The 25,557-nt window shown below is 43.2% G+C and overlaps 1 protein-coding gene across 2 annotated transcripts in view; it reads right to left on the reverse strand.

Annotated features, from left to right (window-relative positions):
* The window catches only part of hmgcs1 (3-hydroxy-3-methylglutaryl-CoA synthase 1 (soluble)), a 73,644-nt gene that overhangs the window by 21,619 nt on the left and 26,468 nt on the right, over positions 1-25,557 (reverse strand). Inside the window, exon 1 of one of the 2 annotated variants that reach the window (XM_043704336.2) lies at positions 6,144-6,352. The exons of the other annotated variant lie outside the window; for it this stretch is intronic. Coding sequence (XP_043560271.2) covers positions 6,144-6,337 — 194 coding nt within the window. The 5' untranslated portion in view covers positions 6,338-6,352. Of the gene's footprint in view, positions 1-6,143; positions 6,353-25,557 lie in introns of those variants that run through there. 2 annotated transcript variants of the gene reach the window in all.

Consider the following 25,557-nt stretch of genomic DNA (forward strand, 5'->3'; position numbering starts at 1 on the left):
AGGTCCTAGGGAGTGTTGCTGAACAAAGAGACCTTGGAGTGCAGGTTAATAGCTCCTTGAAAGTGGAGTCGCAGGTAGATAGGATAGTGAAGGCTGTATTTGGTATCTTTCCTTTATTGGTCAGAGTATTGAGTACAGGAGTTGGGAAGTCATGGTGCGGCTGTACAGGACATTGGTTAAGCCAATGTTGGAATATTGCGTGCAATTCTGGTCTCCTTCCTATCAGAAAGATGTTGTGAAACTTGAAAAGGTTCAGAAAAGATTTGCAAGGATGTTGCCAGGGTTGGAGGATCTGAGCTACAGGGAGAGGCCAAACAGGCTGTGTCTGTTTTCCCTGGAGCGTCAGAGGCTGAGGGGTGACCTAATAGAAGTTTACAAAATTATGAGGGACATGGATAGGATAAATAGACAAAGTCTTTTCCCTGGGGTCAGGGAGTCCAGAACTAGAGGGCATAGGTTTAGGGTGAGAGGGGAAAGATATAAAAGAGACCTAAGGGGCAACTTTTTCACGCAGAGGGTGGTATATGTATGGAATGAGCTGCCAGAGGATGTGGTGGAGGCTGGTACAATTGCAACATTTAAGAGGCATTTGGATGGGTATATGAATAGGAAGGGTTTGGAGGGATCTGGGCCGGGTGCTGGCAGGTGGAACTAGATTGGGTTGGGATATCTGGTCGGCATGGACAGGTTGGACCTAAGGGTCTGTTTCGATGCTGTACATCTCTATGACTCTATGGTTAAACCGTTCTAATGAAGAATCAAAACGTTAACTCTGCTTTCTTCCCACAGGTGCTGCCAGACCTACTGAATTTCTCCAGTAATTTCTGATTTTTTCTTTCAAATCTTTGTTTTATTCTACCAGTTTAATATTTCAGCAATACCCTCTGTCACCATTCCTAAATTCTTCCTTTGGTGCCTAATTAACCCCATGCTTCATTTTACTGTTTATAAGCCTATAGCAGACTGTCGGACCCCCTTTTATGGTAGCTGCCAGGCTCTGCTCATACACCTCCATTTCTCATCACCTCCCCTTTAAAGCCTCACAGATCACAAAGCTGAGAAATCTGAAACAAACTGTAAATACTTGGCATCCTTCAGCTCAGCACTACCATTCCCTCCTTCAGCTATTCAGAAAATAAACGTCAATCCCCTCCCTATATATTGCCACTTCCACTTGGGCCAAACGTTATGCCACTGAATCTATCAACTTTAATATTTTATCTGGAAGCTTATACAGATGAATATATTGGAGAAGATTGTGGCGCAGTGGTAATATTACTGGACTAGTAATCCAGAGGCCAGATTAACGTTCAGGTTCAATTTCCAGTATGTCAGCTGATGGAATTTACATTTTAAAAAATTAATAAATCTGGAATCAAAAGCTAGTCTCAGCAACAGTGACTGTCAACTATTATTAATTATTATAAAAACTTGCTTGTCATTGTCTACAAGAATAATGCCAGAAGACTGGAGGATAGCAAATGTTGTTCCCTTGTTCAAGAAGGGGAGTAGAGCCAACCCTAGTAATTACAGACCAGTGAGCCTTATTTTGGTTGTGGGCAAAGTTTTGGAAAGGATTGTAGGAAATAGGATTTATAATCATCTAGAAAGGAATAAGTTGATTAGGGATAGTCAACACAATTTTGTGAAGGGTAGGTTGTGTCTCACAAGCCTTATTTAGTTCTTTGAGAAGGTGACCAAAAAGGTGGATGACAGTAAAGCAGTTGACTTGGTGTATATCAGTTTCAGTAAAATGTTTGATAAGGTTCCCCAGGTAGGCATGGGATTGAGGGTGATGGTTGATGGAAAATGTTCATCCTGAAGTTCATTTACAAGTGGGATACCCCAAAGATGTGTTGTGGGTCCACTGTTGGATTAGGGCATAGAAGGATGAGTTAGTAAATTTGCAGATGACACTGAGGTAGAGTTGTGGATAGTGATGAAGGATGTTGTAAGTTACAGAGAGACATATATAAGCTGCAGAACTGGGCTGAGAGGTGGCAAATGGAATTTAATGTGGAAAGGTGTGAGGTGATTCACTTTGGAAGGAGCAACAGGAATAAAGAGTACTGGGTTTAAGGTAAAATTCTTGGTAGTGTAGATGAGCAGAGAGATCTCTGTGTCCATGTGCACTGATCCCTGAAAGTTGCCACCCAGGTTGATAGGTTGTTAAGAAGGCATACGGTGTATTAGCTTTTATTGGTAGACGGATTGAGTTTCGGAACCATGAGATCATGCTGCAGCTGTACAGAACTCTGGTGGAATCACATTTGGAGTATTGCGTACAGTTCTAGTCACCGCATTGTAGGAAAGATGTGGAAGCTTTGGAAAGGGCTCAGAGGAGATTTTCTAGGATGTTGCCTGGTATGGAGGGAGAGCCTTATGAGGAAAGCCTGAGGGACTTGGGGCTGTTTTCGTTAGAGAGAAGAAGGTTGAGAGGTGACTTAATTGAGACATATACAATAATTAAAGGATTACTTGGGTTGGACAGTGACAGCCTTTTCCCTCAGATTGTGATGGCTAGCATGAGCGGACATAACTTTAAATTGAGGGGTTGACAGATATAGGACAGAAGTCAGAGTAAGTTTCTTTACGCAGAGTAGCAGGGGTGTGGAATGCACTGCCTGCAATAGTAGTAGACTCACCAACTTTACGGGCATTTAAGTGGTCATTGGATAGACATATAGACGAGAATGGAATAGTGTAGATTAGAGGGACTTCGGATTGGTTCCATAGCTCGGCGCAACATCAAGAGCGCGGTAATATTCTATGTTCCTTGAAGGAAGGAAATCGCCCATCTTTATCAGGTCTAGCATATGGGAGACTCCAGGCGCATACCAATGCGGATGCACTTAACAGCCCTCTAAAATGGCCAAACAAGCCACTCAGCACAATAAATGGTGACCGTGCCAGTACTGTCCAGATCTCATGAAAGAACAAAACAAATCTTCATCCCCACATACCACTTCAATATTTCCTTGGCTTGATGTTTGTTTTCATATGACTGTGCTCCTACGAAGAACCACAGGATTAGTTTTGACGTTAGGAGGCAGTGTATAAATCACACACTGTTCCTTTTATTGCAACACCAGTTCAGTTAGTGTCTGAAAAGAAAAACAAATGACAGGAAAACCCCAGATCTGGCCCATCAGGGCCCCACCCATTCCCTTTCAGATTGTTAAAAGAAGTTGCTGTGTCTTTTTGAGCAAAATCTGTCTGATTTCAGCTCAAATGAGCCCTGACACACTGGGAAGGGAACTGTTCAAGGAATGGTGACTCCACACTTACAGCAGCAAAAGGCAAAGTGCGCCCATGTTATAAAGGCCATGTCTGGTCCTTCCCAGGGCATCATAATGCCAGAGCTGGATGAAGACCAGTGTGACATCTCAGTTGAAGAAGTGCTGGATTCTGGATTAGTGGTGCTGGAAGAGCACAGCAATTCAGGCAGCATCCAAGGAGCTTCGAAATCGACGTTTCGGGCAAAAGCCCTTCATCAGGAGATGCTGGGACTAACTGTGTGGCTGTAACTGACCTTTTGCTATTACATCAACAGCGTCCAACACCCAGCCCCTGATGCAATGGATTCAGCCTTCACCACAACCATCATGCTAGCAGAGTTGCTCGCTCACAGATCCCACATCTTCACCATGCATACCCCATCCCAGCTCCCCTACAACCACCACCCTTGGACTCAAAACTCTCCCAGTTTATTAACATTCCCTACATTACAGCAGTAACCAGACATCAAAAATAACAGCATGGCACTTTGGGGCTCTGAGGAAGTGACAAGCACTGCAAAATGCAAGCCTTTAGTAGGACACAATGGTTTCAGTGCAGCATTGGTGTTGATGATGTGCCAGCTGGGAGTTTTGCACTGGAAGGCAATTTGAGCACAGCCAAGCTGTATTTCTATTCCTGGCATAAACAAGAGAGGCCGACTGAACACTGAATGAAACTTTCTGCCAACACGCCAGGAAGCTGACGGACAAAAGTTAGTTGCTAGGTGACCAAGTCTAGCCATTGTGGAATACTGGAATTTCAAAACAACATCATAAAGGAACATGCAAGCAAATCAAAACCGGGCATGCCTCCCAAATGCTCTAAAGGCTGGAGTGCAATCTCGCACCCACTTGTGTGGAACCCTGCTACACAAGAAGAGTTCCAATGTGCTACTGAAGGGAACAGAATGGGCACCAAAACTAATGAAAACAAGCAAGAAGGAAGAGGATGGGGAGGTGGTGTGTAGGAAGGAGGAGAAAGGAGTGGGGGAGAGGGTAGTGAAGAGGGCAAAGTGGGGGGGGGGAGAGCCAAGAGAGATCAGGGAGGAAGGGTGAGCATGAGCATAAAGTCAGGCGTGGGGAGAGGAGTAGGAAGAAGGGAACTCCAAGAGGTTTGGGGAGATGAGGGGCTGCAGTGGAGGAGAAGCGAGGTTGGAGGGGTTCTCTAAGGAGCAGGGAGAGTTGAGGGGGCACAAGGGGTGGAGGCTACAGAGTTGCAAGGTTAAAGCAGTGTGGCTAATCACAAGATTGTTTTTTTTAACAGAAGTGAGCTGGGGCATTTCAGAGGAACGGAGACTTCATCCCATCCAAACCACGTACTTCTGAAGAAGTGTCAGGCTGGACTCAAAACATTAACTGTTTCTCTCCTCACAGTTCCTGCCAGACCGGAGGTTCTCCAGTATTCTCAGTTTTATGTCAGATTTCCAGCATCAACAGGAGTTTGCTTTTACAGCACACCCTTCAATCTTTTGAGAAGCCAAACCATCATTGGCTGCAGCTGTGGACACTTGTCATACAAGAAAAACACTTGCATTTATATAGTGCCTTTTATGATATTGAGATGATTCAAAAAGCTAAGCAGCAAATGACATTTTTTTGTAATTATTGTTACTGGTATAGGGTAGGATGCACAACTACCGATGGTGATCCGATCATGTGTCCAAATGCTGCTGAGAAAAACATTAGCTAGGATGGCAATGGGGGGGTTGCGACCTCATCTTTTTGCTTTTATAATGGTACTGTGGGATCTTTTGTCCTCTTGAGGGGACAAGGACTCAGCTTATTGTTCCACCTGAAAGATGGTTTCTCCCATCTAACTACCTTCCCAGCAAATCCTTCAACTAATCCCCCACTATCAACAATCTGGAGGTTACCAGTGACCAGAAGCTGAAATGGACCAGCTGTACAAATACTGCGGCTAACAGGACCAGGATAGACACCCTGCAGCGAGTAACTCTCCTCCCTGACTGCCCAAAGCTTGCCCACCATCTTGTGGCACAAGTTAGACATGTGATGGAATATTCCCCACTTGTTGCTACAATAACACTCCAGAAGCGTGACAAGCAAGAACTAAGCAGCCTGCGTGATTGGCACCTTCAACATTCACTCCTTCTACCACAGATGCATAGTGGCGGCTGTGTGTACCATCTGCACTGCAGTGACTCACCAAAACTCCACTGACAGCACCTTCTAATTCTATACAACCAAAAAGAACTGGAGCAGCAAACACATGGGAACACCACCACCAAGACTGTCATCTCAGTGCTTTGTACCTAAGATGGGCACATGTGGGGCGACGTTGTAAACTTTTCACTGTACTCCTGAATTTCTATACTTGAGTACACATGACAATAAACCTAATTCTCATTCTGCTGACTTGGAAACACATTCCTATTCCTTCAGTGTCACAAGCACTGTGGGCGTTCTTATTACAAATGGACTGCAGTGGTTCAAGGAAATTCATCATCATATTCTCCAGGACAATTAGAAATCAGCAAGTCACTGAGCTTGCTAGAAATGCTCATATTCATGAAAGGATTTAAAAACAGAATTGACTTCAGGGGGCACACAGGTTTAAAGTGATTGGCAAAAGGATGATTTCCTTTTCCACAGCAAGTGGTTAGGATTCACTGCTTGAAAGTGGTGAAGGCAGGGGCAATTTTGGATTCCATAAGACACAAAATTTACAGGGCCAACAGGGAAAGGCAAAGAATGGGAGTGGCAGAGGCATTCCTACAGCTGGCCAGCAGAGACGTAGCAGGTTCAGTGGCCTGTGGTATGATTTCAGGGACAAGCACGACCCACTCAGACAGAACTAGAACACTCGTATGTGGAAATCATCCTCACCAACTCTGTAAGACCTACCTCCTTGTCACTGGGGGCTTAACCTTGACAGTTGCTTGTCGGCAAGTTGTGAAAATAACCCGCTGGCTCTGGGAGCTGAGGTTTTGTCCAGCACACACACTATCTGCATACACAAGTCGGCTGAGTCTGGTAAACGTTCGAAACATGTTGAGAGCGTGAAGGAGACTAATGGCATCCACTGAGACACTGAGCATCCAGCATCATATGTGCAGCACTTATAGAGCACTCAGAACACACCTTCTCTCCCACCCAGTACTGTATACGTCATGCTCTGTATCAAAGATCAGCACAGACCATTCAACTATGCAGTCCCAGCAAACTCATTAATCATTTACCCGTTGGTTTGGCACTGAGCTTACTGATTAGAAGCAAGCTAACCTTTCCCCTACTTTCAGAACATCGTCAACAAAAACTCAAACTAAAAATCTTGCTTCACTTGAGAAAGAAACAGAGGAAATGGGCAGACAATCATTCTCAAGGTAAAGTTGCTGCCTTTCAGATGAGACACTAATCTTAGGTCCAGCTGACTTGCTCAGGGAGATGGAACAAGTGTAGAGATTCATGTTGACACTCAGGAGGTGGATGGCCCAATAGGTGAGGGATGTGCATCGTTTGAATCCATTTTTTGGTGTTTGCCCTCTGTATGAAGCTGGTCCTATGTGCTCACTCTCTCCACCACCATTTGGCCAAACTCTGCTCAGTTATTCCACTGGCCCACAACCACAAAACAACAGGTTGTCATCTTAAACCTTGCAACTCATCCTATGGCTGTGACCCCCTGATTTTCACCCTGCAGCCATTACAAACACCTTTATTCTATCTGCTTGGCCCTATTCCTTTTCTAAATTGTAGTTTTTCGAGTCAATTAACCAATAATTTACACTGCTTTAATGCAAATTGTTGTTAAAAATATTCAGGTGAGGAATGGTCTCTCAGAATCCCAGATGCTTATATTACAAGAGGCCATTTGGCCTGTCAAGTGTAGTCTGGCTCTCAGAAGGAGCAATTTGCTTACCCAGGTGATCTTCCTGTAATCCTGTATTCTTCCCTTTCAGAAATTACCTTCAACACACCATTGCATTACAAATCCTACACATCCGCTGTGTGAAACCATTTCTCCCATTCTGCCCATTACCTGCAATCTGTCCGCTCTCCTCCTCGATCCTTCTATCAATTGGGATAGTTTCTCTCTATTTACTCTGTCCAGACCCATCATTAGTTTGAATACTTCAACTAATTACCTTTCATTTTTTTCCTTCTCGGAGGAACACACTCCACAAGTTTAGATCCCTAATTGAAATGCAAATTTAATCCCACTGCAATTATTCCACATTCTGCATTTTTATGGCACCTTTTGATACAACAGAATGCATTCCAAAATACATAATCAAACAAAATAAGAGTCTGATCCACACACCGAAATCAACAGCAACAAGTACCATTTCAAAACACTCAAACACATATTCCAGACTGACCTCTCCATTGTTGATCAGATATGGAGTTAAACTCCTTTCAGGAGCTTGCAAGTTTCCTCAGCCTCATCTGAAGAACAGCACTGGAGTTCTCCCCAATATCTTGGCCAACATTTATCCCTCAAATAATAAAACTAAGCACATTACCAGATTTTTCATCTGAATCGCTGTTTGATGGCCTTAATGGTGTACAGTTTGGCTGCATTTGTGCCAACAAAAGAGGTGGCAATGGTTCCATAATAGGTAATTGCATGTGGGGCATTTTTAGGATGTATGCAGGATGCAAAAAAGGTACTGTGTTCCTTCCAGACATTTCTGCAAGCTGTGGTAAATTGTTCTGTTTGTGGTAACTCTGCACTCCTCCAATTTTGGCATCTTGTATGTTCCCTTTTCCCACCACTGATAGTCAAATTCCTTTCCAGAACCTTGCTCCCTCTGCCTCCTCCTTTAAGAAACTTCTTGTAGTTCACATGTGACCTAGCTCTTGGTCATTTGTCCTAATATGTCCTCCTCCATTGAAGATTGGAGGAAATAGGAGGACAAGGCATGCTTGGAAAGGTGCTGCAGCAGGGAGGGCTTCAGATTGCTGGGACACAGCCTGATTCTGGGGAAGATGGTACCAGATACGCTGCACCTGAACAGATGTGTTCCTTTGTTCATGCCATTGGGAGGGCTTTAAACTAAATTGACAGGAGTGTGGAGCCAAAGAAAGAATAACAGAGGACAATACATAAGGATATAACTGGCATTAGCAGAGAGAACAGTAAGTTAATCGGTGAAAATGGAGTAGGGTAAAAAGAAAGAAAGTCCAAAACAGAGTTAACGCATGCAAATGGATAGAGCATAGTTACAGATGCAGATTATCATGTGTAATTATGATGTTGTAGCGGTAAGAGACTTGGCTCAAGGAAGGACAAGATTGGGTGTTAAATATTGTTGGGCATAAATTATTCATGAAAGATAGCAATGGGATGAAAGGAGGTTGGGCAGCTGTATTGGGTAAGAGGGTGCTGGAGAAAGAGGAAGTCTCAGTGTTCAAAGACAGAGTCAATTTAGTTAGAGCTATGGAGTAAAAAGGGTGTAATTACACTGCTTGGTGTAGTCTACAGACCGCCTACTAATGAAAAGGACGTAGATTAACAAATTGGCAGGGAAATTACAGAGAAATGCTAACATCAGAAGGGAATGAAAATTTTGAACTTCAATTACCCAAAAATCGGCTGGGATACTGGTAGCACAAGGGGGCAAATGTTCCTAGATTGTGTTCGAGAATATCCTACAGAGGTATGCATCCAATCCAACAAGGAAGGATGAACTGTTGGAACCGGTCTTTGGAAATCAGATGGACCAAGTGAATCAAGTGTCGGTCGGGTAACATTTAGGAGACATGTAACAATCAAAGAGCAAGGAAAATCAATTGGCAGAAAGCTGACTTAAAGGGGCGAGAACAAAGCTGAATAAAATTGATTGGAATAAAAGCAGTAGCTGAATAATGTGCCACCTTCAAAGAGCAAATGGTTCAGGTACATTTGAGGTAATTCCCCTCTAAATGCAAACAGTAAGGCAAACAAATTCAAATTTCCTGAGTGACAATGGCAGTAGAAATTAACAGCAGAAAGAATAAGTATGTAAATGACAGTTGTAATGCAGAAAATACAATTGAAAATCAATAGAAATACCTAAGGTTTGGAAAGAAGTGAAAAAGCAAGTAAAAGAAGCAAAGAGGACCAATGATAAAAAACATTCCTGATGAAGGGCTTTTGCCCGAAACGTCGCTTTTACTGCTCCTCGGATGCTGCCTGAACTGCTGTGCTTTTCCAGCACCACTAATCCAGAATCTGGTTTCCAGCATCTGCAGACATTGTTTTTACCTGATAAATTGGGGAGCTCAGTCACTAGAAGTGTTCACAATTAATAAGGAAGAAGTCTTGTACAGATTGTTGCCACTTAAAATAGACAAGATACTGGGACCAGATAAGATGCATCCAAAGATTTTGAAGGAAGCAATGGTAAAAATTGTGGAAGCACTGACCATAATCTTTCACCTTCTCTGGACTTAGGAAGGGTACCAGAAGATTGGAGAATTCCAAAACATTACAGCCTTGATCAAGATAGATTTTAAGGATAATCCCAGCAATGACTGAGCATTTAGTTTAACTTCATTGATGGGAAAACTTCTGAAAATAATGATCATGAATAGAAATAGTATTCACGTGGAAAGAGATGGGTTGATCAGGATGACTTAGCATGAATTTCTAAAGAGGAAATCATGTTTAACTAACTTTCTGGAATTTTTTCCAAGAGGTAACAGAAAGGGTCAATGAGGGTAATGTGGCATAGATAGATTTCCAGAACAATTTTTTTTGAGAAAAGGAATAGGTTGTGGTATAAAAGGGCACAGTGGCAGCGCAGATACAAATTGGCCAAGTGAGTGATAGGAAACAGAGAGGAATGGTCAGTGGATATTTTTCAGGTCGGAGGAGGGTCTGTAATGGAGTTCTCCCCAGGGGTCACCATTGGGACACTTGCTTTTTCAGATATATATTATTGATCTGGTTCTTGGTGTGCAGGGTACAATGTTCAAGGCTGCTGATCGCACAAACGTAGAAGAATTGTAAGCCATGAAGAGGATAGTGTGGAACTTCAAAAGGATATTAGCAAGTTGGATGAGTGGGCAGATAAGTGGCAGATGAGGTTCAATGCAGAGAAGTGTGAGGTGATGCACCTCAGTCAGAAGTACAATACTAAAGCAGAAACATGAGCAGAGGGACCTGTTGTAAATGTGTGCACAAATCATTGATTGTGACAAGGACATGGGAGAAATCAGTTAATAAAGCATTCAGTGTTTCAGCTTTCTTGAGAGGGATATAGAGTAAAACAGCAACAAATAATGTTGAACTTATATAATCACACCACTCACCTCAACTGGAGTAATGCGTACAGTGTGAGCACCACATTACAGGAGAGATGCAAATGCATTGCAGAGAGAGCAGAAGCAATTATTACTTGAATGCTTCCAGAGATGAGAAACTTTAGTGATGAGAATAGATTGATGCAGTTGGGACCGTTCTCCCTGCAGAGAAGGAGCCCCCAAGCAGAGATTTGATAGAGGTTTTCAAAATCATGAGTGGGCTGGACTGTGTAGAGAGGGAGAAGCTGTTCTCACTCAGAAAAGGAACAAGTTCAGGAAGGTAGGAAGATTTTAAAAGTGCTGCATAAATAAAGCAATGGTGATGTGAGAAAAAAACATTTTCACAAAGAAGGTAGGGTATATACTGCCTTGAGCATGTCGAAATAAGGCTCATCAGAGGCATTCAAGAGGGCACTGGATGGTTATTTGGATAGAAATAGACAATAGACAATAGGTGCAGGAGTAGGCCATTCAACCCTTCGAGCCTGCACCGTCATTCAATATAATCATGGCTGATCATTCCTAATCAGTATCCTGTTCCTGCCTTATCTCCATAACTCTTGATTCCACTATCTTTGAGAGCTCCATCCAAGTCCTTCTTAAATGAATCCAGAGAGTGGGCCTCCACTGCCCTCTGGGACAGACATTACAGGAAAAGGCAGCAGATTGGCACCTCGTAATAGAAGTGGGCAGGCACAATTCTGTGATAATCACTGCTCCTGTGAAGCACCTTGGGTCATTTGACTATGTTAAAGGTACAGTATAGAGACAAGTTGTTGCAGCATTGTGGGGGAAACTCCAACATGAGAACTCAAGTCATGACTTGCACATTTTTCAAGGGGCAGCAGGTGATTGCTCAATGACCTGGAGATAGAGTTGTAGAGAAGTACAGGATGGAAACAGACCCTTCGATTCAACTCGTCCATGTGAGATATTAAAGACTTAATTTGCTCTGCTAACCTGCAAGAATTCAAATGCACTATACATTGTAATTATACTAGCCTCCTCTGGCAGCTCATTCCATACATGAACTACCCTCTGCGTGAAAACATTGCCCTTAAGATCCCTTTTATATCTTTCCCCTCTCACCCTAAACCTGTGCCCTCTAGTTTTGGACTTCCCCACTCCATGGAAAAGACCTTGTCTACTTACCCTATTCTTCCCCTGCATGATTTTAAAAATCTCTATAAGGTCACCCCTCAGCTGCTGACATTTCAAAGAAAACAGTTCCAGCCGATTCAGCCTCTCCCTATAGCTCAAATCCTCCAACCCTGGCAACATCCTTGAAAGAGTTCAGAAAAGATTGACAGGTTTCAGAACATCCTTTTGATCGGAAGGATATCAGAACTGCACACGAAATTCCAAAAGTGGCCACCAATGTCCTGTACAGCTGCAACATGACCTCCCAATTCCTATACTCAATGCTCTAACCAATAAAGGAAAGCGTACCAAACACCTTCTTTACAATCCTATCTACCTGCAACTCTACTTTCAAGGAACTATGAACCTGCACTCCAAGGTCTCTTTGTGTAGCAACATTCTCCAAGACCTTACCATTAAGAGTGTATCAGTCCTGTTCTGATTTGCTTTTCGAAAATGCAGCACCTTGCATTTATCTAAATTAAACTCCATCTGCCACTCCTCACCCTATTGGACCATCTGATCAAGATCCTGTTGTACTCTGAGGTAACTTCCTTTGTTGTCCACACCCAGTTTCTCTTGCTTTTCCCTATTAATGAAGTCGATGTCAGTGCTGTGCTAATATAAAATGGTGGCTGTGAACAAAACGAAGATGTTTGCCTGACTCATTTGGGTCTGGAATTCTGTAAGGGAGAAGGGGAATGTGTCAAAAGCCATTTGCATTTGTAGATCCTTGCTAAGGTAGGAAATGGAGACAGCTCTTTGAAGGTGATTAAAATGCAAATTCCAGAACCTGTTTACAGTGAATTCCTGAGACAATGTCACATTTCAGTAACGTCTGCCTTACTTTCCATGCTCCAGATATCCAAGAGGTGGTATGTTGCCTTACTGACTGGGAACAAAAAACAGTCAGGCCCTCGGCTAAATGTGACAAGAATAAAGAAGTTATTATACTCTACTGTGCAATGCTCTGTCCAGTGAGACTGCAAAATCGAGCTTGTCAGATCCTTAACCCACTATGCACTGATGGGATTTGCAAAGGTCTTATCCAACACAGGTAGAACTTGCAAAATCAAAAATCTGGCAAGTTACCACAGATCAGAGGCATGCTGTTTCTTTGTAAGAATGCACTCAAGGGAAAAACAGGATGGTACTTCACTTGATTGAACAATGGACAAGGCAGGCCAGTTCCAAACTCAAACTCAATAAGCAGACAGTTGGGGTATGCAATACATATCCAATGAAAATGAACAACTGACCTTGGCCAGCCTGTGTTGTGTACAAAGTCTCAACTTTACTGCCAATAAAGTAAGTTTTTGTGCCAATATCTGCTTCTGGTAACTTCACCCACAACTGAATTAGAATCATAGGAATTTTATAGAACAGCATTCTGTCTGGGTGTATCACTACCTGGTATGGCAACTGTACCATTCAAGATCGGAGACGGTTACAGAGAGCGGTGAACTTGGCCCGGACAATCACAAGGGCCAACCTCCCGTCCAAAGAATCCATCTACCAGGCCCACTGTCAAGGAAAGGCTGTCAGCATTCTTAAAGATCCATCACACCCTGGCAATGTTTTTCTACAACCTCTACCATCGGGGAGAAGGTACAGAAACCTGAACACGCACCAGCCGGTTTAGCAACAGTTTCTACCCTACTGTTGTTAGAATACTGAATGGACTCACAAACTCCTAACATTCGTCTGTACCTGTGTTTTTGTTTTTGCCGCTGTTTACCTATTATTTACTTATCTATGCTACTTAACTCTGTGATCTGCCTGTATTGCTAGCAAGACAAAGCTTTTCACTGTGCCTCGGTTCAATTCATCACACCTGTACAAACCCTGTAAAAGAGCAAACTCTTTTCTCATTTCCTGCCACCTTTTAAACTTTCCTATTTCAAATATTTATACTTCCCTGGCAGAAATGATGATAAATTCTGTTTTCACTTCTATTTCAAGAGGGGCAATACATGCTCTAACAATCCTCTCTAGACTATTAATGACACCATTAAACTCAGGCCTTCTCATGACCAATTCACCAATGCACACAAATAGATCATCCCTCGTTCACATCATCAAGATCGACAATGAAAAGTTGCAGCTGCGAGTGTGTTGTTGGAAAAGCACAGCAGGTCAGGCAACATCCAAGGAGCAGGAGAATCGACGTTTTGGGCCAGAGCCCTTCATCAGGAATGATTCTCCTGCTCCTCGGATGCTGCCTGACCTGCTGTGCTTTTCCAGTACATACTCTCGACTCCGATCGCCAGCATCTGCAGACCTCACTTTCTCCTAGTAAAAAAATTGTACTCAACTCTGCTTGTTACTCCTAAATTCTTTATCCTCAATATAATTTCTGAATCCGTTTTGAACAGATTAAAGCCCCAGTTTGATAAAGCAAACCTGCAACTCACATTTCAGATCAAACACAGAGTCATAGAGATGTACAGCACAGAACCAGACCCTTTCGTCCAACCTGTCCATGCCGACCAGATACCCCAACCCAATCTAGTCCCACCTGCCAGCATCCGGCCCAGATCCCTCCAAACTCTTCCTATTCACATACCCAACCAAATGCCTCTTAAATGTTGCAATTGTACCAGCCTCCACCACATCCTCTCATTCCTTACACGTACCACCCTCTGCGTGAAAACGTTGCCCCTTAGGTCTCTTTTATATCTTTCCCCTCTCACCCTAAACCTACGCACTCAAGTTCTGGACTCCCCCACCCCAGGGAAAAGACATTCCCTATTTATCCCATCCAAGCCCCTCATGATTTTATAAACCTCTAAGGTCAGCCCTCAGCCTCTGACGCTCCAGGGAAAACAGCCCCAGCCCATTCAGCCTCTCCCCATAGCTCAAATCCTCCAACCCTAAGAACATCCTCGTAAATCTTTTCTGAACCCTTTCAAGTTTCAAAACATCTTTCTGATAGGAAGGAGACCAGAACTGCGTGTAATATTCCAAAAGTGGCCTAACCAATGTCCTGTACGGCTGCAACATGACCTCCCAACTCCTGTACTCAATACTCTGCCCAATAAAGGAAAGCATACCAAACGCCTTCTTCACTATCCTATCTACCTGCGACTCCACTTTCAAGGAGCTATGAACCTGCACTCCAAGGTCTCTTTGTTCAGCAACACTCCCTAGGACCTTACCATTAAGTGTATTAGTCCTGCTAAGATCTGCTTTCCCAAAATGCAGCACCTCACATTTATCTAAATGAAACTCCATCTGCCACTTCTCAGCCCATTGGCCCATCTGATCAAGATCCTATTGTAATCTGAGGTAATTTTGTTCGTTGTCCACTACACCTCTAACATGCTAAAGTTCCTTTAAGAATCTTCACTCTCAGTCCTCACTAGTTTAATGGGTATGAGTACACAATGGGGCCATAAAGTTTACAGTTCCAGATGTGATCCTCAGTTAGTGTATTATTGTCCAGTCAGCAGTACTGATGTTTTAATAAGCTTGACTGCTGGCCTTGGGTAACAGATGCTTCTGCACCTTATCACTTCTCGAGTAACATTTCTGGCAAGCGTTTTCAGCTCACAGGTGAAGAAACCAAACCCGAGGAAGGACATGTAGTAAAAGAAGAGATGACCAAATTAAGATTATTGGCAAAAAAACAGGTTAGAAGAAATGTTTATTTTTACACAGTAACGTTTTGTGATCTAGAACGTGCTGCCTGAAAGGGCAGGTGGAAGCAGACTCAATCACAATTTTCAAGAAAATTGACTAAATACTTTAAGGAAGAAACTCTGCAGGGCTATAGGGAGAGAACAGAATGAGTGTGGGACTAGTTGGATAGCTCTTTCCAAAAAAACATAAGGGGCCAAATAGCCCATTTCTGTGGAGTGTGACATGATGATTGAGGGGGAGAATCCAATGAGTTCAATACGTACTGTCCACATCTTGAAGAACCAGGAACAATGGTAAGCTGCCTGATGAGACTGAGTGTCCCCTCAATTCCACTAGGCTGAGAGGTTCATCCATGCAATGTCCCCCCCAGCAGCTAAGGACCCTCCCAGATACCGACAGTATTAATATACAAGTGATAATCCATTTTAGAGATAACACACATGAATTAGTGTGAAAAATGAAAGTATTCATCTGGCAAAGTGGGAAAAGGCATATGACTAGAATGAGCTCTTCACTCTCTGACCTGTCCCACCATGATAATTAGATCATGACCAACCTGAATTTAACTCCATATCCCTTCACACTCTCAAACAACAAAAACCTTTCAATCTCAGTCTTGAAAGCTTCAACTGCTCCACAGCATTGAAAGCTCTGGGAGCAGAGACAGCATTCCAGATTTCCATTTGACTTGGTGCACGTACTTTCTGACATCACCATTGTCTTCGACTCTGCCACAAGAGCAAAGTGATCCTAACTACTCTATTCATCCCTTTAAGAATCTTCTGAGATTAGGGCTGAGGCATTTTGCATCGTTTCCCAGGTGACGGAACTGGACTGTGTGTCTGGTCTGTTGCTTTATGTGGACATTGGTTGTCTGAAAGAAAAAACTGTCCCATTCCCTGGCAATAACATTCCTCACTTTGACATGCATAGAATTCACAGGTTGGAATGGGTTAACAAACAGTTACATTGCCCTCAATACCCTTACCTCAACTTGACCATGGATGCCCCAGAACTTTACTCAGCTTATCAACAGATAAACGTTACAAAGTTCACAACAACAGAACAGGCTGCACAAAACTATTTACTTTGACTATGACCTCAAAGCTGACAGCATGGTGAAATGTAGGTGAAAGGGCTGGCTAGACAGTTGCTGAACAATACTGCATGACAATAGTATAATCAGCTGTTCCAATTTCCAGAAAAGACTTTCCACATGACTGATCCTTGGTTCAGTTTAAAAGCAGCTCATCATCAGAGATACTATCCCCAGAAGAAATGTCAAGCAGTTTGCCCATGTTCTGCGACATATTTAAAAATGCCAGTGATACACTACACATAGACTGAATAGCTCAACACTGAAGCCTCAATTAAAACACCATAGGTAAATCTCAGAGCAGCTTACACAACAGGAGCACTACTGCAAAACAAAATCCTTACTGCTCGAAACTGCCACGCTGGTGTCAAAATGATTCACTGGTGATATGACGTGGGCAGAAAACCAGCGTTCCCTCAATGAAAAGCAGAAAATCTTAACCTAACAAATGTCTCCCCTGATTATGAGCAGCTTCATCCAGGCTCACATCAGTAAGATATTCACACCTTATTGAGGTGCAAATGGAATAAAATCAACCTGTATTCACTGAACAGCCCAAAACTGTCAGAAGCACTCACTACTTTTTGAACATGAAACAAGAGTGGAGGTGCAGATTATTTTCTAAATGTGGAAGGCTTTGGAAATCTGAAGCTCAAAGGGATTTAGGAGTCATAGTTCAGGATTTTCTGAAGGCTAACATGAAGGTTCTCTTGGCAGTTAGGAAGGCAAATGCAATGTTAGCATGCATTTCAAGATAATTAGAATACAAAAGCAGAGCAGTACTTGCTGAGGCTGTATAAGGTACAGGTCAGACCACATTTGGAATATTGTGAGCAGTTTTGGGCCTTGTATCTGATGTTGGAGGCAGTCCAGAGGAGGTTTACAAGAATGATCCCAGGATGAAGAGCTTGTCTCAGAGGAGCGGTTGAGGACTACAGGTCCACATGTGGAGTTTAGAAGGATGAGGGGGGAGTTGATTGAAACTTACAGATACTGAGGGGCCTGGATAGAATGGACGTGGAGAAGATGTTTCCACTGGTAGGAGAGACTAGGACCCGAGGGCACAGCCTCAGACCCTGTAAAATTGATATGAGGAGGACCTTTTTCAGACAGAGGGATGGTGAATATGTGGAACTCATTGCCACTGAAGGCTGTGGAGGCCAAGTCACTGAGTAGGAAACACAGAAGGACAGGTGACTTGGTGACAGTGAGGGAGCACTTTGGGACCAGTAAACATAGTTTTATTAAAATAGTTACGGAGAGGGACAAAACTGGTCCACAGGTTCAAGTTCTAAACTGGGGCAAGGTGAATTTTGATGGAATTAGACAGGAGCTTGCAGAGATTGATTGGAGTAGTTTGTTTGCAGGCAAAGGGATCTCTGAAAAAGTGGGAGGCCTTTAAATGTGAGATATCTAGAGTTCAAGGTCTAAATGTTCCTAAGAGGGTGAAGGGCAAGGTTGGCAGGAATAGGAAACCCTGGATGACAAGAGATATTGAGGCTTGGACCAGAAATAAGGATCAGGTACATGCAGCTGGGACAAAGGGACTCTCTGGAGGTGGATGGGGGACACAGGAGTTTACTGAAGAAGGAAATCAGGATGGCAAAAAGGGGGCACGAGATAGCCTTGCCTGAGAAAATTAGGCTAATGATATTTTTTTCTTTGATACTTAAGAAAAAAGTAACTCCAGAGAGAATAGGACCCCTCAAGGACCAAAGTGGACAAATATGTGTAGAACCACAGGAGATGGGGGAGGTCCTTGATGAATATTTCTCCTCTGTTTTTACTGTGGTGAAAGACAAGACGACTTGGGAACTTGAGGACGTTAGCGATGATATCTTGATGACAGTCCAATATTGCAGTAGAGGAGGCTGTATTAAAATGTAAGAAGGTGGATAAATCTCCTGGTCCAAACCAGATATATCCAAGAGGCTTGAGAAAGAAAATGCGGGACCCTGGCTGATATTTTTGCATCATTAGCCATGGGTGAGGTCCTGGAATACTGGAGGGTAGCGAATGTTGTCCCGTTATTCAAGAAGGGCTGCAAAGGAAAACCTGGGACCTATAGACCGGTAAACCTAAAATATGTGATAGGTAAGTTACTTGAGAAGATTCTCAGGAATAAGACAGTACATGCATTTGGAAAGACAGGGTTGGATTTGGAGTAGTCAGCATGGCTTTGTGCATGGGAGATCATGTCTCACAAATTTGATAGAGTTCTTCCATGAACTGACCAGGAAAGTTGACAAGGGAAGGGCCGTAGACATAGTCCGTATGGATTTCAATAAGGCCTTTGACAAGATTTCATCCAGTTGGCTGCTCTGGAAGGTTAGATTGCATGGAATTCAGTGGGCAAATTGGATACACAATTGGCTTGATGGTAGGAAGCAAAGTGGAAAGATACTTGTCAGACTGGAGGCCTGTGACTAGCGGCATACCTCGGGGTCGGTGCTAGACACATTGCTGTCTGTTATTGATGCCAATGATTTGGATGAGAATGTACAAGGCATGAACAGTAAGTTTGCAGATGACACTAAACAGGTATCATGGATAATGAGGAAGGTTATCAGAAATTGCAACAGGACCTTGGTCAGCTGGGGAAGTGGGCTGAGAAGTAGTAAATGGAGCTTAATATAGATGTGCAATGTCTTACATTTGGGAAAGTTAAATCAAGGCAGAAGTTTCATGGTGAATGGTCGGGCCTTAAGGAGCGCAGTGGAACAGAGGGATCTTGGAGTTCAGATTCATGGTTCTCTGAAAATGGAGTCACAGGTAGACAGGGCAATGAAGACGATGTTTGGCACAGTGCACTACACAGTGGCACTAAGAGTAGAAGTTGGGAAGTTATGTTGCAGTTGTACAGTACATTGGTGAGGCTGCACTTGGAGTACTGTGTTCAGTCTGGGTCACCATGCTATAGGAAGAATTGTATTAAACTGGAAAGAGCACAAAAGAAATTTACAAGGACCTTGCCAGGACTCAAGGGTCTGAGTTGTAGAGAGAGTTTGGACAAACTAGGACATTTTTCTTCAGAGCATGGGAGATGGAGGGGGATTTTATAAGAGGTGTATAAGAACATGAGAGGCATGGATAGGGTGAATGCCCTCAGTCTTTTTCCCAGGGTTGGGGAACCAAGGGCGAGAGGGCACCAATTTAAGGATAGATGGGAAAGAATAAAAGGGAACCTGAGGGGCTACTGTTTTACACAGAGGGTGGTACGTACATGGAAAAAGCTGCCAACAGAAGTGGTTGAGGTTGGTACTTTAACAATATTTAAAAGGCATTTGGACAAATACAAGGATAGGAAAGCATTAGAAGGATATGGGCCAATTGCAAGGAAATGGGGTTAGCATAGATGGAGATTTTGGTCTGCACAGACCAGTTTGGGCTGAAGGGCCTGCCTCCATGCTGTAGGACTCTATGACGCTATGAAGGTAATTAACACAGAGATAGACTGGTTTTTGATTGGTAAGGGGATCAAGGGTAACAGGGAGAAGGTAGGAGAATGGGGTTAAGAAACATATCAGCCATGATTGAATGGTGGAGCAAGTCTTAATGGGCTGAATGGCCTATTTCTGCTTCTTTATCTAATGGTCTTATAGACTCTTTATCAGAATGACCCTGATGAAACATCACTGGACTTGAGACATTAACTCTGCTTTCTTCCCACAGATGCTGCCAGACCTGCTGAGTTTCACCAGTAATTTCTCTTTTTTGTTTCAGACCTTGATTGTGAGAGGGACGAGACTGGCAGCTTAATGCTCTGCGATTTAGATGTTTCAGGTGAGATAGAGATAGATGTAAAACAGGTGAGGGAGTTGCATTACTTATAAGGGAGAATATCACAGCTGTACTGAGGGAGGCCACCTTGGAGGGCGCATCCAGCTAGGTCAAACGGATAGCACTCAGGAATAGGAAGGGTGCAATCACTTTAATTGAATTATACTACAGGCCACCCAACAGCCAGACAGCGATGGAAGAACAGATATGTGGACAGATTACGGGAAAATTTAAAAGCAATAGCGTTCTTTTGATGGGTGATTTTAACATCAGTTATCCTGACTGTGACACATTTAATGTCAGGGCCTTAGATGGAGTCGGGAATTTGTTAGGTGTGTCCAGGATGGTGTTTGAAACAAGCGTAAATAATCCAATGACGGAAGGGGCCTTATTGACATTGGGAATGAGCCCGGCCAGGTGATCAAAGCTTCAGTAGCGGAGCATTTTGCAAACAGTGACAATAATTCTGCATGTGTTAAGTTACTTATGGATAAGGTCAAAAGTAGCCTTCGGGTGAAAGTATTAAACTGGGAGAAGGCTAACTATCACAATATTAGGTAGGAACTGGGGAATGTAGATTGGGATGGCTGTTTGAGGGAAAATTCATATCTGACATGTCGGAATTTTTCAAAGGTCAGTTGATGAGAGTGCAGGACTAGCATTTCCTTGATAATGAAAGATAAGGATGGCAAAATTCAGGAACCTTGGATGACAAAAGAAATTGAGATCTGAATCAAAAAGAAAAAGGAAGCATACGTAAGGTTTAGTATCGAAAATGTGGCACTGGTAAAGCACAACAGATTAGGCAGCATCCGAGGAGGAGGAGAGTCAACGTTTCGGGCATAAGCCCTTCATCAGGAATGTCAGTCTCAGGTGAGTCCCAGGAGGGGTATGTTGATATTCTAAGGCACATACAAAACAATATGGCACAGGAACGGATTCTTCAGCCCAAGCCTGCGCTGATTCTAATACATATTTAGACCCACTACTTATTGTCCATGCATGGTTTCTATCTCTGTTTGACTCCTGTTCAAGTGTCTATTGAGATACACCTTAAATGCTGCTAACGTACCTGCTTCCACCAACTTCACTAGCAGTGTGTTCCAGGCCGAGATTGTGGTGATGGAAAAGCACAGCAGGTCAGGCAGCATCCGAGCAGGAGAATCGACGTTTCAGGCATACACCCTTCACGAGGTGTCTTCTTTGGTTTTATCAAGGGCCGATGCCTGAAACGTCGATTCTCCTACTCCTCAGATGCTGCCTGACTTCTCCAGAACCACACTCTCGACTCTGATCTCCAATATCTGCAGTCCTCACCTTCTCCCAGTGTGTTCCAGGCACCAACCACCCTCTGTGTGAAAACGTTTTCCCCGCACTTCTCCCTTAAACTTTCCCTCTCTCACCTTAAACCTCCATCCTCTTGTAGTTGAAAAGTCAACGTAAAAAATGTGTTGGGTGTTTTGAAAAGCATGAAGGTAGACAAGTCCCCAGGACCTGATCACATCTATTCCAGCAGCTGCTCTTCCCAAGACTGCAAGAAATTACAGAGTCATGAACACAGCCCAGTCCATCATGCAAACCAGCCTTCCATCCATTGGTTCCACCTACACTTCTCATGCCTCAGGAAAGTAACCAACATCAAAGATTACCCATTCCAGTAATACTCTTTTCCACCCTCTTCTGTCAGGCAGACAATATACAAGTTTGAATACACATACGAATAAATTCAAGAAAGCTTCTTCACTACTGTTACTAGACTTTTGAATGAACCCCTCAAATGTTTGTTGATATCTCTCTCTGCAGCTGTAACACTGTATTCTGTTACCCTGATGTGCTTTGTATGGTACGGTCTACCTGCATAGTACATGCAAAACAACACTTTTCACTGTATCTCAGTACGTGACAACAGTAAATCAAACTCAAAATGCTGAGGGAGGTGGGTGAGGAAATGGCTGGGGCCTTGTACAAAATCTTTGAGACCGCTCCTGTGACTAAAGGGGATACAGTGGACTGGAGAATTGTTCCTTTGTTTAAGAACGGCAACAGGGATAATTTGGGAAATTACAGGCCTGTGAGCCTTGCATCAGTGGTAGGGAAATTACTGGAGAAGATTCCTAAGCATAGGATTTACTCATACTTGAAAGAAATATGAACTTATTAGCAATAGGCAGCATGGTGTTGTGCGGGGAAGGTTGTATCTCACAAACTCAATTGAGTTCTTGGAGAAAGTGACAAAGATAATTGATGAGGGCAGGGCAGTAGATGTTACCTGTAAAGACTTTAGCAAGGCCTTTGACAAAGTTCCTCATGGCAGACTCATACAAGAGGTGAAGTCACACCTCCTCCAATCTGGTGTACTGCATGCACTTCACCCAATGAGGCCTACTCTATGAATCAAGCACAGACTGGTTGACCGCTTTAGATCACACTAAAATTGGAGATGTGGTGGACAGCGAAGAAGGTTACCTCAGAGTACAATGGGATCTCGATCAGATGCGCCAATGGACCAAGGATTGATAGATGGAATTTAAATGTGAGGTGGTGCGTTTCGGAAAGGCTAACCAGGGGGGACTTATACACTTAATGGTAAGGCCCAGGGAAATGTTGCTGAACAAAAAGGCCTTGGAGTGCAGGTTCCTAGCTCCTTGAAAGTGGAGTTGTAGGTAGGTAGGATAGTCAAGGCGGCATTTGGTATGCCTTGCTTTTTGGTAAGTGCACTGAGTATTGGAATTGGGAGGTCATGTTTCAGCTGTACAGGATATTAGTTCAGCCACCTTTGGAGTATTGCATGCAATTCCAGTCTCCCTCCTGTAGGAAGGATGTTGGGAAACTTGAAAGTGTTCAGAAAAGACTTACAAGGATGTTGCCAGGGTTGGAAAATTTGAGTTATAGGGAGAGGCTGAATGGGCTGGGGCAGTTTTCCCTGGAGCATCGGAGGCTGGGGGGTGACCTTATAGAGGTTTATAAAATCATGAGGTGCATGGATAGAGTAAATAAGCAAGGTCTTTTCTCCAGGGTGGGGGTGGGGGGAGTCCAAATCTAGTGGGCAGAGGTTTAAGATGAAAGGGGAAAGATATAAAAGGAACCTTATCACACAGAGGGTGCCTGTATTAAATGAGGCTGGTACAATTACAACATTTAAAAGGCATCTAGATGGGTATATGAATAGGTAAGGTTTAAAAGCAATATGGGCTAACTGCTGACAAATGGAATTAGATTTACATTTACATAGGACATCTGGTTGGAATGGTTGAATTAGACTGAAGGATCTGTTTCCATGCTGGATATCTCCATGACTCTAAGTGCCAGGAATGTGGTGCCGGAGGTGGTGGTGGAGGCAGATTTAATAGCAATGTTTTAAAGGCATCTTGACAGATATGTGAATAGGCCGCGAATAGAGAGATCTCCAGCATCTGCAGACTTCACTGTCTCCTAGGGAATAGAGGGATACAGATCGCACAGAGGCAAAAGGGTTTTTGTTTTGGAAGTTGCAGGAGGTGGTCTTCCCATGTATCTACTGCCCTTGTCCTTCTACATGGCACAGATTGTGGGTTTGGAAGGTGCGGCCAGAGAAGCCTTGCAGAACTGCCTCCAGTATATGATTTTCAGCATTATCCAGCTTTTCACAAAATGACTGGTTTCTCATACATTCGTGAAATGGGAGAAACTTTCATCTGCTCTTTTGAAGAATGAAAAGGACCACAACTCTTCTCCACTCCTTCCCCATGTTCCTTGTCTTCATTCTCCACTATATCTTCACATGCTTTCCACAGCCCAAACAGCAGAGAGAGATCACACCAGCATTTTCATTCATGCAGCCTCCACACACACTATTTCTATCTTCTCTCCGAGCGAACTACCTTCCTCAGTTCTCTGACCAACAAACCCTCAAATTGCCTTTCACATTTCAAAAATCACATCCTCTGTTTACTGGATGTTTAGGTCAGCACTGTAAAAGATGAGAAATAAAGAGCAAAACACACACACACACACACACACACAATACTTTTCAAAGAACACACCAGGTCAATATAATTTGTGATTCACAAATACCGAATGACCATGTGCATTTCTGTAGCACCTTTTACAAGCTCAGAATATTCCAAAGTAATTTGCAACTAACAAAGTGTTTGCGAAGTGTATTCTATCAACTGTTCAGAAGTGTTACGATGCACAGATTGGATCTGACCTTGGGCCTCATAACCCAGAGATGGGGACACTATCACTGCACCACATTTCACTACTATAATGTGGGCAACACAGAAGCCAATTTACACACAAACATGATAATGATCAGGTAATCTATTTAGTGACATTAAGAAAACAGATCAAGCCACAGATTAATTCCTCATGTGATAAGACAACATTTCTGACGATACAAAACTCTAAGGACAGCACTGGAGTCTCAGCATTGTTTAGAATTTGAACTCTCACTGTTGTGACTCAAGAGGCAAAAGTGACTCAGAGCTAACACTGAATAGTGATGAGCCGATGAATGTGTTCACCACTGCAAGAAAGCTGTGATGGTTATAGACATGCTTCAACAATGCGAACTGCTGGAATACATTTTGTGACCCTGCACACACGTACAGAGAACAGGAAAATTCAGAAGCGCAGAGGAAGGATTGGATAGCCAATGGCATGACCTGCCACAAAAAGAAATTCAAGTGATCCAAATAGAAGGCTGGTTCAGTGTGGCAACAGCTGAATGAATCTATTCAGTCATCACTATCAACAGTGAGTTGAAGGATAAGAATTTTATTGGGATCGTAATTCCTGTTGTATATGTTCCATAGTCCAACATTCCAGGACTTCAAACAAAGGTACAGACGAATAAACATGCCATCTATACTAGCAGCAATAGGAAAAGTGCAAACAGAATAGAGATTTAATAAATATGGCAGCAAACTGGCCTGACTCAGCGACAATCCCCACTTCCTATCTAAACAAGATGATCAACTTTCACCTAATTCAGTAAGTCAGATGTTCAGCTATATTAGCCCACAGCTCTCTGTGAATTAGCCACATACTGAAACTAAATCAGAATCTATTATCACATGTCTAAATATCATAGCATACATAACAAGTGATAAAAAGCAGCACTTTACAGTTTTTCCATTGCACACCAGTGGACCTGGAATCATTACACACTAAACATAAGACCTTAAGAACTAGGAGCAGGAGTAGGCCATCTGGCCCCTCAGGCCTGCTCCGCCTTTCAATAAGATCATGGCTGATCTATTCATGGCCTCAGCTCCACTTACCCACCCTCTCACCGTAACCCTCAGTTCCTTTACTATTCAAAAAACTTAGTTTGAAAAAAACATTCAACGAGGAAGCCTCAGTTATTTCATTGGGCAAGATTTGGAGATG

This window comes from Chiloscyllium plagiosum, unplaced genomic scaffold (genome assembly GCF_037043375.1).
Source record: "Chiloscyllium plagiosum isolate Xiang-an unplaced genomic scaffold, Cpla_swu_hap1 HiC_scaffold_2, whole genome shotgun sequence".
In the NCBI taxonomy this organism is placed as follows: Eukaryota; Metazoa; Chordata; class Chondrichthyes; order Orectolobiformes; family Hemiscylliidae; genus Chiloscyllium; species Chiloscyllium plagiosum.